The 15,639-nt window shown below is 37.3% G+C and overlaps 1 protein-coding gene across 1 annotated transcript in view; it reads right to left on the minus strand.

Annotated features, from left to right (window-relative positions):
• Window positions 1-15,639, minus strand: part of tbc1d16 (TBC1 domain family, member 16) — a 37,565-nt gene that overhangs the window by 21,787 nt on the left and 139 nt on the right. Inside the window, exons 2-3 of the mRNA XM_048183436.1 lie at window positions 6,307-6,513; window positions 5,494-5,905 (exon numbers count right to left, since the gene is read on the minus strand). Coding sequence (XP_048039393.1) covers window positions 5,494-5,905; window positions 6,307-6,481 — 587 coding nt within the window. The 5' untranslated portion in view covers window positions 6,482-6,513. The remainder of the gene's footprint in view (window positions 1-5,493; window positions 5,906-6,306; window positions 6,514-15,639) is intronic.

Raw genomic sequence — 15,639 nt, forward strand, 5'->3', positions numbered from 1 at the left:
TTCATCCATCCATCCACCCACCCACCCAATAACTGGTAACTCTGTGAATTTGTACTAGTGCGACTTCAGGGAAGTTTTTGCAGGGACTGAACTCCCACAGGCACTACCCCTCAGGGGTTGTTTATTACATCATACTGAAACAAATGCCCCCAGAGCCAGAGCTGTCCAACACTGTTAACACATTACAGTTACATCAGCCTCAGCAAAACGTGACCTGAAAGTCTGCAACTGAGTCTTGGTTTTGAGGATAGGATCTAGGGTTTTTCTACCTCTGCCATTAACATGGACTGATTGCACTTCCAGCTTAATATTTTACTGTGTTAAAACCTGAGTTTGTCTTGGTCTAACGATGTAGACACAGATATATTGTAAGCAAAGCTACAAAACAGGTCACTCAGAATAGTACTGCCAGACCCATGAGCACATTTACATATGACCACCCACGTTTACAATGAAAATCTATTCAGCATTAAGCATCTTAGTGGGGATTCTAGTTTCACACACTAAGAGGCTAGCTAATCATAAGAGCAGTAATTTACATATTGAAAAATGGCCAATGTAATTCTAAAAATCTGAGACAGGGTGGAAAATGGTCATGAAAAAAAAATCCAACTCCAAAAAGCTACAAAGGTGTACAATATGGAAGAGATTCCAGAGATTCGAGCTGCCAGGGGCGTTCATGGATTCTTTAATCCTTAATTCCTATACTGAGCCAAACCATGACAAGGGAGAAAAAGAAAAACAACAGAAAAGGAGGGAAACAAAACATTTAGTACGGCGTGAAACACACAAGTAAGAGGAAGAAAACTATACAGGCAGATTAAAAGAGAAACCAGAAAGAGGCAAACATAAGCATGAAGGATCCAAAGAGGAAGTGGAAGCAAGAAAATGAATTGCATAAAACAGGCCAAAGAGAACGTTCTCCACCCAAAGGAACACAGAGGAATGAAGCAGTCCATCACAGTCTCAGTCAAACACAAACCACTGATATTTATGATCTAATGGGCAGCTCATGTCCTGGCCTCACCCCCGCAGGCCAAATAACAAAGGGAGGAAATCATGCTGAAAGAGGGAATGTTAGATGAAGCAGCTGGGGGAGGGAATCTGTGGAAGATCACAGACTGAGATCTCTCCCTGCCAACCTGCACTTCTGAAATGCTCTCTCTCATGCATATCGCCCTGAAATGTCTCCACCATGTGGTAACAGTGGAGCATTACAAGCATAAAATTCAGAATGACAATATTTGAAAAAAAAAAAAAAAAAAAAAAGAAAGTTATTTTAATGAAAAATAAAGTAAACGCTACAGTTAAATACAGATTATAAGTATATTAAATTGTAATTTTACTGTAAAAATTGCTTTCAGTATTAAGTAAAAAGTATCTTTTAATTTGCATGAATATACTTATATATTATATTAAACAGATTAATATAAAAACATTTACACTAATATATAATATTTAAATATAATATACAGCAAAAATAACATTTAAATATAAAATATGTAAGTGCAAAGAAAGAATTATCTTATAACTTACGGTGAAAATAGTGAACAGGATGTTTCTAGATATCCTGCATCAACTATAATTTGATTATATTTTATATATTTAAATATAATGGGCAATATATATATATATATATATATATATATATATATATATATATATATATATATATATATATATATATATATATATATATATATATATATACACATACACACACACACACACACACACACACACACACACATACATTTTATTCGAAATATGATTTACTTCTGAGTTAACAAATATAAATATTGTATGTCTGAAACATATTTGCAACATTCATTGTTGCCTAATGTGCGTAGTTTTACATGCTATTTTTTAAAAACCGCATGTCGTATACAGTTTGCAATAATTATGCTGGTATTCCATTACAAACACTGGGTGTGAAAAACTGTTGTCGACAAAACCGTTATATCACTAAATCTGCGGTAACACTTATGGGAGACGGACTGTGATCACAGGATGCGGTAGAGATTCAGAACAGAAACACATGATGCTGTGCTGAAAAAAGTAATAAGTCATGCTGAGCTGGTCTATGAATTATGAATAAGCTCTGAGCAGCTCCTCTTACTACACACAGACCTGCCGCAGCACAGCATGTACATGACAGACGCATGCTAACATCCACTGAACACACCTGCTGCAATTCAGCACATGTAACTTCAATTCAAAATGTTATATGGTCTAGTAAGATGATAAATGATATTATTTAAGATCACAAATAAATAATTTATAACAAGTTATCAGGTACCAGGACATAAATTCACACTGCAGTTTCTGCCAAAATACCATTGGTTATATATTACTATTTTACTACAGTAAAATCATAATATACACTAGTGTTCAAAGGTTTGGGGTTAGTAAGATTTTTATTTTAATAAATATTTTTATTCTGCTTAATGATGATGCTTAAAATGAATCAGTTGTGGCAGTAAATAGATTTATTATGTTACAAAAGGTTTATATTTCAAAGAAATGCTGTTATTTGGAACTGTCTAAACACTAAAGAATCCTGAAATATCACAGTTTCCACACAAAAATGAATCAGCACAGCTGTTTTCAATATTGATAATAATAAATGTTTCTTGAGCATCAAATCAGCATATTAGAATGATTTCTGAAGGATCATGTGACACTGAAGACTGCAGTAATGAAAATAATGGTAAGCTAAAATATACATTATAGTCACTTAAGTCCATGGACACATTCTACCCTCTACCCTCACACGTTTCCTCTCTCATCACATTCAGTTATGAATTACAATAATCACCAAAATTATTCATCCTATACTTTTAATTCAGTATGGCCAAATTTGAAATTTGAACAAAATCAGGTTTGCATCACTAAATATTACGGTTGGCTGTTTAACATGTACAGTGGGTACGGAAAGTATTCAGACCCCCTTAAATTTTTCACTCTTTGTTATATTGCAGCCATTTGCTAAAATCGTTTAAGTTCATTTTTTTTCCCTCAATGTACACACAGCACCCCATATTGACTGGTTGCAATCGAGGGGAAGATGAATGCGGCCAAGTACAGGGATATCCTGGATGAAAACCTTCTCCAGAGTGCTCAGGACCTCAGACTGGGCCGAAGGTTTACCTTCCAACAAGACAATGACCCTAAGCACACAGCTAAAATAACGAAGGAGTGGCTTCACAACAACTCCGTGACTGTTCTTGAATGGCCCAGCCAGAGCTCTGACTTAAACCCAATTGAGCATCTCTGGAGAGACCTAAAAATGGCTGTCCACCAACGTTTACCATCCAACCTGACCGAACTGGAGAGGATCTGCAAGGAGGAATGGCAGAGGATCCCCAAATCCAGGTGTGAAAAACTTGTTGCATCTTTCCCAAAAAGACTCATGGCTGTATTAGATCAAAAGGGTGCTTCTACTAAATACTGAGCAAAGGGTCTGAATCATAGACTGTAAAAAAAGATGGACGCCGCGACGCCGCTTCCTTCCATTGTATTGAACTGAAGCCAAAACGGACGCCGATGGGCGCTGACACGTTACGCAAAAACGTCAGTTTGGAACCTGAGCATGCACAGAAGGAATCGTCAGTGGAGCCCGGAGGCGGAGTCGCGGTATCAAACTTCGTCAACTGCGTCATCATTGATGTATTTTAAATAGGCTATATAAATTATACGTAATTTAAAATTCTACCTATAAAATAATAGGCTATTCTGTTTCTAGAGCAATAATATTTTTGAAACAGCAAATTCAGTAGATAAACTCAATATAATATGCTACTAGAAACAACTCTAAAATGTCAGAAACGGTCCTGCCATTTTAAATAAAAGGTTTAAACTAACGTTACAGGAGATCGATTGCTGTAGACAGTGCTCTATAATTAATTAGAGCAGGCTATCATTAGTTTTATCCTGCTAATTATCATTTTATACCCATAAAAATAATTAGTAACTGCCAGATAACGATCACCTGCTTTTTTCCGTCATGGCTAACGTTAGGCGTGTTATCTTAACTAATAAAGTTTATTAATTAGCTTATGAAGCCCCACATTTAACGTTACCGAGAAAAGCTCAGATATCCGTCAGATCCTGTAGGTCAGTTAGTACAGTTTACTGCTGAACAGCTCATTTTGTCGGTGTTAAATAATACAGAAACTGAAAATTAATAGTTATTTATTTATCTTCACTCTCCCCTCGAAGCCCCGACAGTCCTCAGACAAGCTGTCAATCAACTGTGAATCACGATGACACGGCCCGTTTCTATAGCACCAAATTGCTAGCTAAAATCAAACTTATCACAAAAACGAACAATTTAATATAAATCAGCGTGTTAACAAGTACCTTAAATGACCATAACCATCTTTCGGAACATTTTATTTGAAGCATAATTTATTTTTATGTTTTAACTTAAGTCTCATTCGTCTGCATTGAGCGGGCGGGGTTTATGACCTGTACTGCATCCAGCCACCAGGGGGCGATCAAAGAGCCCGCAGCTTCACTTTTCAGGACGTATGAGGCACACCCGGTCTGAATACTTAGGACCATGTGATATTTCAGTTCTTCTTTTTTAATAAATCTGCAAAATGTCATCAATTCTGTGTTTTTTCTGTCAATATGGGGTGCTGTGTGTACATTAATGAGGAAAAAAAAATTACCTTAAATGATTTTAGCAAATGGCTGCAATATAACAAAGAGTGAAAAATTTAAGGGGGTCCGAATACTTTCCGTACCCACTGTATATACTAAAACAGATGGCTCGCACTCTTTCACCATTAAAAAACTTAAGCACTGTGCTGGAATTCATGTTCAGTATCTGTAAACAGTAAGCCCCGCCTTCTTTGATTTGATTGGCCATCTCAATAATTTTGTCATTGATGAGCGCTGTTAGACCGCTGAGGCAGACCAGCCTAAAAATGTAACTTTTAAAACTTTTTGTCATCCTAACAACAAAAAGCAGAGCTTTAGTGTTTACGTCCGAATGGCGGCTCAGTATTGGCCGGCTCTGGTCACGTGAGCAGCACTATGAATGCATGTTATGCTGATGCAGGAGCCGGCCAATACTTTAGACATAAACACTGAAGCTCTGCAACGAAAACAGCATAGCAGTATGACAGAGGACAGATGAATTTGTTGAATAAAGTCATTAAAGTCGTTATATGCTTCATAACATTAAGGTTGAACCACTCTAGTCACGTCGACGGTTTTAACCGTGTCTTTAGTACCTTTCTGAACCTCATAAGATGCAATGTCGTTGCTGCCTATGTGTGGATCAGATACATGTTCAGAACATGAACGAAGGTCTTAAGGGTTTGGGACGTCATGAGGGTGAGTAATTAATGACAGGAATTTCATTTTTTGGTGAACTAACCCTTTAACAATATCAAAAATTTGGGGTGCAATGAAATGACCCGATGTTATACAAAACCCTTTACTATCAGGTCTGGCTATTTCTGCATTTATAGGTTTCCTCACCTGCTCTCATTATCCAGGAAGACGGAGCTGCTGCTCTCGCCCAGAGCCTCGCTGACCGGCGACAGGCAAAAGGGCGAGGAAAAGGTGTCCGAATCCGAGCCGAGGGTGCTGTCACGGCTCACCTCGTCCGCAGACAGCTCGCAGGAGCCTTCATCGCCCTCTTCCAAAAGCTGCTGGTTCTGCAAAGCCGGCTCCACCCCCTCTTCATCGTCCTCTTCCTCAGGGGCGGGTGGTGGACGAGAGTGGCTCCGGTGGGCTCGGCGTCGGGGGTTGCGACGGACAGGTGAGCTTTCGGGTGTGATGTAACGGAGAGCTTCCTCATCCTGGCGCTGGATGCGAGAGTTGGGCACCCAGGTGAGAATGAGGGTGGAGCCGAGAGTCTCGTCTTTCTCCAGGTGCACACACAGGTAACCTGAAAGAGGACACAGTTAGAAAAAAAACTCAATCTGGAAGGCTTTAAGCTGCTTTGCTGATTTAATGCAACTTGCCGGGTCAGGGTGTGCTGGGATTAGAAGCATCAAATCTTTGGAAGAGTTTTTTTCGAGGCATATTGTAGCAAGGTTACTTATAGACAGTACAAGGTTTTTATATACAGCGCATCATTATTACTTCTTATTTCATGTGTTTTTCAAATACACACACTATTAATACAATTACAAAAATTTCTGCCAACATTTTCACTAGCATGAAATAATACATTATAGCTGGATGTTTTAATGCAACTCATTATAAATGAATTCATGAAGACACTTTTGCTGAACATTAAGATGACAAAACTGATATGACCATAAATTTATAAACACGTGTGTGTACCTGGGTGATGTTCAGGCAGTCCGGGCAGAGGCTCGGCCGGGTGCACACAAACATTGTTCTTGGAGAAGATGATCTCTCCATCCAGCACGGTCCGTGATCCCCCCGTGCCCACGTTAAACGTCAAAAGGTCCGAGGCTTTGGAGGATGCACGTCGCAGGAGTCGACCGAATGACATCTCCTCCAGTGAGCGCTCGCTGCTCCCATCCTCTGAGAGAGGAACAAAAACAGAACCTCAAATCATGCGACTTCTTCATTTTCTAAGCAGACTTTTCACTTGCTGAACACTACAAATGACAAAATGAAAGTGAGAATACCTGTTTAGAAAGCAGAATATCATAGAGACTTTAGGATGGTAACTTTTGAACACCTTAGAATAGTTTATAAAATATATCCAGTGCATCCAAAATCGCAAACCATCTGAGCAGGTACTACATTTGAATTACTTACTTTGCGACCATTAAAAAAAGTATGTTCTACACAGCAAAATCACCAGAGTTAAATCAACTCTGCTCAGAGTACATATGGTCCCTCTCTAAATAATGCTAAAATAACAATGAAGCAGAGTTAAAGTTAATGAGATAATTAAGCGATTAATTAAGTGATGATTGAGCATTAGTGATGAACACCTGCTGTTAACAAGCAGAATCACTGAAGAAAAGAGAAACACAAAAAAATACAACTGTTCATTTAACACTATTTAGAGAGGGACCATATGTACTCTAAGCAGAGTTGATTTAACTCTGGGGATTTTGCTGTGTATACAGTATGAATATGGGTAGTATGAATGTAATCCGGACGTACAACATCCACCATGTTGTCACTGTCATGTGACCTACCAGCCTCAGTTGTGTCGCTTCACTGCCATTCATAAATCCGCTCCTGTATCTCATTGGATAGTGAAGCGATCATCGTATGCACACTTCAGAATCTCAACGGTAGTAGGTTATCCGGTAACTTTTTACAGTTCTGTTGAATGCTATGTATTCGGACATACTACTCATTTGGCATACAGTTGTTCACATACTATATAGAAGCATTTGATTTTGGACGCAGTGATAGCTATGTGCAAAACACTCTGAAAACCTAAGCAACACCCTGGCAACCACCCAGAAGCACTGCAGAGTCGACAGGAGCAATTTTTGAATAATCTAGGTATTGAATAGTTGAGATGCTAAGATACTGATAATCAAACAGATGCAATGATGATCTTATCATAACAGTATATATGAATAAAGTCACCTTCTTGAAACTGCCTGGTTATTTGTGACTAAGTCACACACAGACACACCTTAAAACAAACAGACACACAAATGTGCCAACTCACTGGAGGAACCCAAAGCTACAGCCGTGGATGTTATCCGCTCAACAGACGGAAGCTTAAGTTACCAAACGTTATAAGAAAAAAACAACGTTTATAAAACACTTTACAGTCCTTTGTTACCAGATACTGCCAGAGTCTTAATAATGTTCAAAAGCCAACAAGCCATTTAAGAAAAGGGCAACTTCACATGAAATTTCAAGCAGTGAATGCAGTGTGACATGCTATACCTCATGTAAGCTTTAGACACTACTGTCAATTCTTGCATAACTAAACATTACTATATATTTTATGACCATATTTTCAACTTTAGCGTGTAACTCAATGTCCTGCTCTGTTTGTGCTACAGACATGCATGGTTCCTCAAACACTTTTCTAAGCGGTCAGAACTACTTTGGTCAGTAAACTACTACCTAGCAACAACCTGTAACAATCTAGCAACCACACGCCAATGCACAAAAAACTAGAACATCTTAGCACCCACTATTCACAAATGTAAAAACACTATAAATATGTTATTTGTTATGCCGCAGGTCTGTCTAAGTGCACTGCAAAAACACCAAAAGTTGATTGAAAATGTTTCAAACTTTCAAAGCATCTAAAACATACATTTTCACTAAAACATTTGGTTACACTTTATTTTAAGATGATGAAGTCACATTGTACTTACTCAAATAAGTACTGATTAATATTAATTAACTACATGTACTTACTATATAGTTATGGTTAAGGTTAGTGTTTGGTTCAGGGTTAGTTACTTGTAATGATACGCTTTACTTTTACTACTAGTAAGTACAAGTAGTAATGTGCAACTAAGTCACCTTTAAATAAAGTGTTACCAAACATTTTACCTAAAAGAAAAAAACATTGCAAAAAATAGTTATTTGTCAACTACTCAAAAACAAATGATGCAACACTAGGAGTCATCCATCACTCGTGACTTTCTCATTCTTCCTCTTCTGTCTTGTGATTTCATTTTTTCCTGTCTTAATTACTCTTCCTCTACTGGAATGTCATTGCACATTTGTGCTGATTAGAGGTCAACTTCCTGCCACAAAACCAAAGCACACGAAAAGCTAAAATCTCATCTAGATACAATAGTTTCTAATGGTGAGAAACTTTGCAAATTACTATGAACAACAGAATAGGCTGAAGAGACCAGTGTTGGGGAAAGTTACTTTTAAAAGTAATGCATTCCAATATAGACCTGATTTTCCAGAGAAACAAGCGCGCCGCCATCTTTAGAATATTGTCTTTGAACTTCCGTTTTTGCGGTAGCCCTGTATATTTCTATGGCATCGCTGTTGAAGAATAATTAGCTGGTGAAGTGGATTTATGTGTTGTAGAGTTAATGAAAGTTATCATGAGCATTGTTATGTTTAAAGCAGATGTCTTAACAAATGTCAGTTGACCGGGAAGATTTTAAAATGAGCAGTTCATTCATAAATACATAAGATAGCTGTGGAAATACAAGCCGGAAGTCAAAAGACAACGAGCGCAGCGCTGAAAAGGGGCGGAGCTACATTAGGTCTATAGAGTACCTCAGGGATGACGTGTTTTTGTAGGCCAACCCGGAAGTTAGCGGCGCACGGGTTCCCTCGATCGAAAGCCTATGCATTTTTCCCATTGACTTTTGGAAAAATCGCAAAAAATAAGCTCTGTGTTTAATAAAGGGTTATGAAACTTACACGTTTTGTCTATCAAGATAATCTTCACAAGTTAACACAACATTTATACATTTTGAAACCTAAATAAAGTCGTCAGATATAAAAAGCTAACAGTAGGCTATAAAAGGACTACGTCTAAAGATGATGACGTCTAAAGTCCCCGCCAAAAGAAGTAGTCCCTTTTAGCAACTTGTTAGCAACCGCCGTTTTTAAGACACAGTAAAAGTTTTTAAAAAATCACAAGTGGGTTATAACTGGTGTGTTTTATGTCATAGATCAAAACGTGAAAATATTTAGAGGCTTTGTTAACCACAGACCTTATTTCAGGCGATTTAGCATAGACTTTAGGGCGATGGAACCGGAAGTCCTAAAATGCTTACTTGCTTCCCGGTTTTGCATACAAAAACACGTCATCTCTAAGGTACTCTATTGCGTTACTCCCTAAAAAAGTAACTCATTGTGTTACTTGGGTTACTTTTTATGGAAAGTAATGTGTTACGTTACTTTTGCGTTACTTTTTCTCACCTGGGGCATATTCTTCGTACGTCGCTAACTCACTTAGCTGGATTTGACTGATGGCGATTTGGCAAGATCTTGGATTGTTCGGTTCTTCGAAGCTCATCCTGGACTTGCTGTCATAGCAACAGGTCCGTAAGCTCAAACCTGCTCGGGAGCAGGCTTATTTCATGTAAACAGGATTAGATTGCATCTTTTTAAGCGGAGGTGATGCTTAAAGTCTGTCCCAGCCACTGCTACTTTCCCACAAGAGTACCCTAATGTAAACCAGGGATAATATGATTTAAATATAAATTTGCAAATAATACTATAATGCTGTGTAGTGTCATAATATAGACACCGTCAGTTTTACTCTGTGAGAGATTCATTCGTGAGGGAATAATTACATAATATTTTTTATTGGAGTCTTACACACATGATGTACAGATGTCTATGCTGTACTTGCATTTGTGAATTTGAACTGCGACAGATATTATGGGAGTGGCTTGATGAAGCGCAGGAGATGCAGATAACTTGATCTTGACCCTTAAGAAACTTTAATTAATGCTGTCAAATATGCTTCAAAAGGTAAATTAGTTGCTAATTCCAGCATTGAAATAAAAAATTGCCTGTACAAATACTAGAAATTGTGAATATAGCCTAAATAATTGGGTAATCATGTAAAAAAAAAAAATAGTGCACATTTCATTTATCTATTATAACATTTATGTCGTTCTTCCTTATAAATGTCTAGAAATTCGTCAAGTTTTTAGTCAGGTGTCTTTTCTCATTCTATGATGTCATTACGTTGCCATCTTGACTCCAGCCAATCGCTGCATTGCTGATCGTGGTTTCGTGTATCGATACATCTGCCCTTTTCATGGAACACGAGAACACGCAGTAATCTTAGACAACTTAATCCAGATATTTTAATCCAATCTGCAAATTCGTTTGAAGAACCAAATTAGCCAGAGTTCAGTTATCACGATTAGAAGATCTGGCATCTGTCAAATCATCTCAGATGTATTAAGCGAGGTACGGAGAATATGCCCCTGGTCTAGGCTGTTTTGATAACAAAATAGTTTTACTTTTGGCAAATGTAAAGGCTCTTTCACACCAAAAGTGAAATAAATAAGCCTCAGGCTGAAGGAAACGCAAATTCATGCCTGTACAGTAGAGGGCGCAGCTCAAACAAACCTTTCAGCTGTGCTGCTATTCTGGATCGCAGAAGAATTGGACACAGGAGAAGTAAATGTATGCTCACATTTAGTCTAGAGCTAGTCTAGAATAACCATCATGTTCACACAGCGCTCACAACATCACTGCACTTACTCTTGATTTCTCTCAGCATGGAGACATGAGAGCTGTCAGTCAATAAATGGGAAAACAAAGTAACTTGCGTTACTTATTTGAAAAAGTAACTTAGATATTTTGTTGTAAATTTAAAAGCAATGTATTACTTTACTAGTCAGTAATCTGATTACGTAACTCGCGTTACCCCCAACACTGGAAGAGACTCATTAAACAACCAGTGAAAAGTTTGATAAATTGGTGTGAATGCCATCCGCACCTTGGTACGCACCAAACAAGTGCGCCTTTTGTCGAGTCTCTTTAGTCAGTGTTGTTGCGTTCATTTTTCAGCCGAATCGCACTACTAGAGTTTGTTTGGAAGCAGATTGAGACCACATTTTCATATTTCAACTGAACTCTGGTGTGGGTCAACTGAAATATGAATGCAACTAAAGGGCCTGTCCAAATACTCACACTTGTGATCTTAGCCATGTGAGAGCACGTGCACACGAAAGGAAGTAAGTGAGCAAGACTATCCCATGTCTTAAAAATGCCAAAGCGCAGTGCCCTTAATGCATGCTAAACCCACACTATCTCGAATACCAAGTGGTTTGAGGCGAAGCATATCCCACCACGCATCATGTTCAGGAACTCGCGTGTCCCGAAATGTCAAGGAAAACATTCCACAGAAAGTTAAATTAATTAGATATTACATATAATTTGGTAGTAAAACATAAAGCATTGCACATTTTTTTGGTGCAATGATTTTTGTATTTCATAGCATTTCTACAACTTTTGCAACTGCTTTTTATCACTTAATTACATGCACCATAATTACTAAATTGTGTCGTTTTTTTTACATAGGGACTACTGAACAGACATTTAGAAGTTTATTTGAAAATGCAAAGCATTGAAAATCAAAATAAAGCTCTAAACACTTGCATTATAAGTGTGTCCCTTTGAGTAATCAAAAGATCTACACACACTTGCGGTCTCACGCCCACTTAAACACTTGGGCCAAATACAGGAAATATATCATGTAAGTAGATCAAGTGCAAAGATCACAAGTGTGGGTATTTGTACAGACCCATAGGCATCTAAACGAACAAAAACAGGACATGATGTCACAAGATGCAACCCTAAAAAGGACAGAATGCTCAAGCATACCTGGTCATCATGGGAGCTATGGTACCCATTTCAGTTCAGTTCAGGCAACAGAACCGCCATTTATTTGCAGCAGATCTTTGTTTGTGTGCAAAAGAGAAATTCCTGCTGCTGTTTTGACTCCTTTACACATTTCATAAGCTCTTTGTGAGTTCTCAGCTGGTAAAAATACCACCATATGTACACACAAACTGTACAAGAAGCACATTCAGCCCAGTGCACAGCATTGTTTTAGATGTTTGGTAAGTTCCATCTCAAATATACGTCATAAAATCAGTCCAATTTGGTTGTGACTTATCCTTATTTCTTTTGTTTCGTATCTCAGTGTTAAAAATGACAGTGTGAATGCTAAGCGAACCAGGACTAAATCTATCATTTTATACATAAGCGAACCAAGAGAACAGAACTACAAGTGTGAACACACCATTAGGAAATTTCCAGGAAATTTAAGAAAAGAACAAGTTTGTCGAGAAAGGTTACACTAAGACTTGAGAGTTCAATTTTCCTTGAATTTTAGAGGGACTATTCAGGTGGATGAATGGTCGCATGTATCAAATGGCTATAATTACAGGCCAAACAGGACTCCAGCGAATAAACATGCCACATCATGGAACTGGACTACCAGACACGCAGGCAACATCAGGAGAAAGTGATTGTGTACTATCAGGAGTATGCTAAGAAGAGAGTGCCGCTAGTAGAAGCATGTGTTGTTTCTCCTCGGAGCTGTCAGCGCTGCTGCAATCTCTCGCTCTGGCAGACATCAAGCTCCATACAACAGAGCAACAGCTTTCCCAGGAATGCACTTCAAAATCTACAGAGAAGTTCGTTTGGTGTCTTACTTTCAAATCAGATCAAATCATAGGTCACCCAAAAAGGAAAAATCCCTCATGTTATTTCAAAAATTGAAGTCTGACGAATGACCATTGTAATGATTCAATGATTGCACTAGGCAAGATATGAATAAAACTTGCTTGCACATACAATTTTGAATAAATCAGACAATGCATATCAGAAATTATGAAGCTTTTTGCACTTACAATTTTTTTCACACAATTGTGAATTTGTATCTCGCAATTGTAAGTTATAAACTCGTTTTTCCAGTTTACATCGCGCAATTCTGACTTTTTTCTTGGAATTGTGAGTTTACATTTTGCAAATCAGAAAAATAAAAAAAAGGTAATTGAGACCTTTTATCTCACAATTCTGACTTTTTTCCGTCACAGACTAGTTTATATATCACAACTGCACTTTATAAACTTGCAATTGCCAGATTATTTCTCGCAATTCTGACTTTTTTCTCGGAATTGCGAGTTTACATTTCGCAATTCTGTTATTTTGTTTCTGCCATGGTAAAAAAAAAAAATGGAAATTGCGACTTTTTCTCACAATTCTGACTTTTAATCTCACAACTGTGAGTTTATTTTTTGCAACTGCAAGTTATAAATTTGTAATTGACAGATTACATCTTGCAATCCTGATTTTTTTCTTATAATTGCAAGTTTACATTTCGCAATTCTGTTTTTTGTTTCTGCCATGGAATTAAAAAAATTTAAAAAGTAATTGCGACTTTTTATCTCACAATACGGACTTGTTTTCTCACAATTGTAAGTTTATATAATCGCAACTGCAAATTATAAACTCGTAATTGCCAGATTATATCCCGCAATTCTGACTTTATTCTTGAATTGTGAGTTTACGTTTCTCAATTCTGTTTTTTGTTTCCGACAAATAAAAAAAGGTAATTGAGACTTTTTATCTCACTTTCCTCACAAATGAGTTTATATAGTGCAACAGCAAGTTATAAACTCGTAAATGCCAGATTATCTTGCAATTCTGACTTTTTTCTTGGAATTGTGTATACAAATTTACAGTTCTGTTTTTTTTTTTTCCTGCCACAGAATAAAACAATAAAAAAAGGTAATTGAGATTTTTTATCTCACAATTGTGAGTTTACATTTCGCAACTCTAAGTTATTAAATTGTAATTGACAGATTACATCTTGCAATTTTGACTTTTTCTTGTAATAGCAGGTTTACATTTCACAATTCTGTTTTTTGTTTCTGCCACAGATTAAAAAAAAATTAAAAAGTAATTGCGACTTGTTTGACAGAATTGTGAGATAAGAAGTAGAATAATAACCTTCTTTATTCTGTGGTGGAAACAAGCTTCCACAGAAATGGCAGCACATTTTAGTTGCATTTTATTTCATAATTTCACAAAATGATGAGGTCAGATAGTTGTTACCTTTATCGGGCCTGTCACTGACTAAGCAGCATAATGTTTGTTACTAAATAGAAACAAAAATACAAAAACTTAAAGACAAACTAAATTTTCTTTCTTGAATTGAAGGTCCCAGAAAGCTGATCATTCCAGTCCAATTATGTATTTGATCACTATATGCAACAGTTTTGACTGTCATGCACAAGTTCAATGAGATTTATTTTTATTTTAGTGAATAACAACTTAAATTTTTGTCTGTTCCTGTTCACAAGGCTATTTTTATGGTGCTTTTTTGGAGCTTGACAGCCCCTCATCCTATATGTTTTTTGAGCAGTGTGAACATTCCTAAAAACACTTACTTTTGGGACCCACTTTATATCAAGCATCTTTGTTACTATGTAAAATTTAAATGAATCATTTGATACAATGTACTAATTGTGCAGATACACTGTACTTATGTAAAACACCTACATGTAATTCCAGCTGTAATTATTTTCTGTACAATGTTGACCCTTTCCTTACCCCTTAAACCTGACCAGACCACCAAACCTGTCCCTAACCTTACCCGTATCCCACCTCACTAGCAGCACAAGTGTTTTGCAATACAACATAACTAGTACCTAACATTTTTATTTTATTTTATGCAAGACATAATTGTTAAAGTCAACAAATAATAAAGTGGGACCTCTTTTCGTGTTCCACAGAGTAAAAAAAAAAACTAAAAACAAAAACTATATGGGTTTGGAATAACATGCAGGTGCATGAATGACAGAATTTAATTTCCCTAAGAAGTGCTTTTAAATGTCATAAAATCATAAATTGGGGCAAAGGCATATTAATCCCAAAGGCAAAGTACAAAGTTACAAGGTCTTCAGCAATTAATGTGTTCACATTGATCATGTCCAGGCCTGTATCAGCTCTTTTATGCTCTTGATCAGGGTGATTGACCTGTATCAGTATTGTATTTTAAAGGACAAACCCTTTCGTCCCACTCTGACGGATCACATATCGCAAATGAGGGCTGATTTCGGACGGAAGTCGCGCTGAGGTCCGTTATATCTGCTGTAATAGACAAATCTGCACTGCCGTACCCATATGGGACGCTAACTAAACTACTTCCAATAATGACAGCCGTGAGAATGGATCGGTAATCGAAAATCATACACGCAGCAGTCTTAC

The sequence above is a fragment of the Megalobrama amblycephala genome, linkage group LG1 (assembly GCF_018812025.1).
Source record: "Megalobrama amblycephala isolate DHTTF-2021 linkage group LG1, ASM1881202v1, whole genome shotgun sequence".
NCBI lineage: Eukaryota > Metazoa > Chordata > Actinopteri > Cypriniformes > Xenocyprididae > Megalobrama > Megalobrama amblycephala.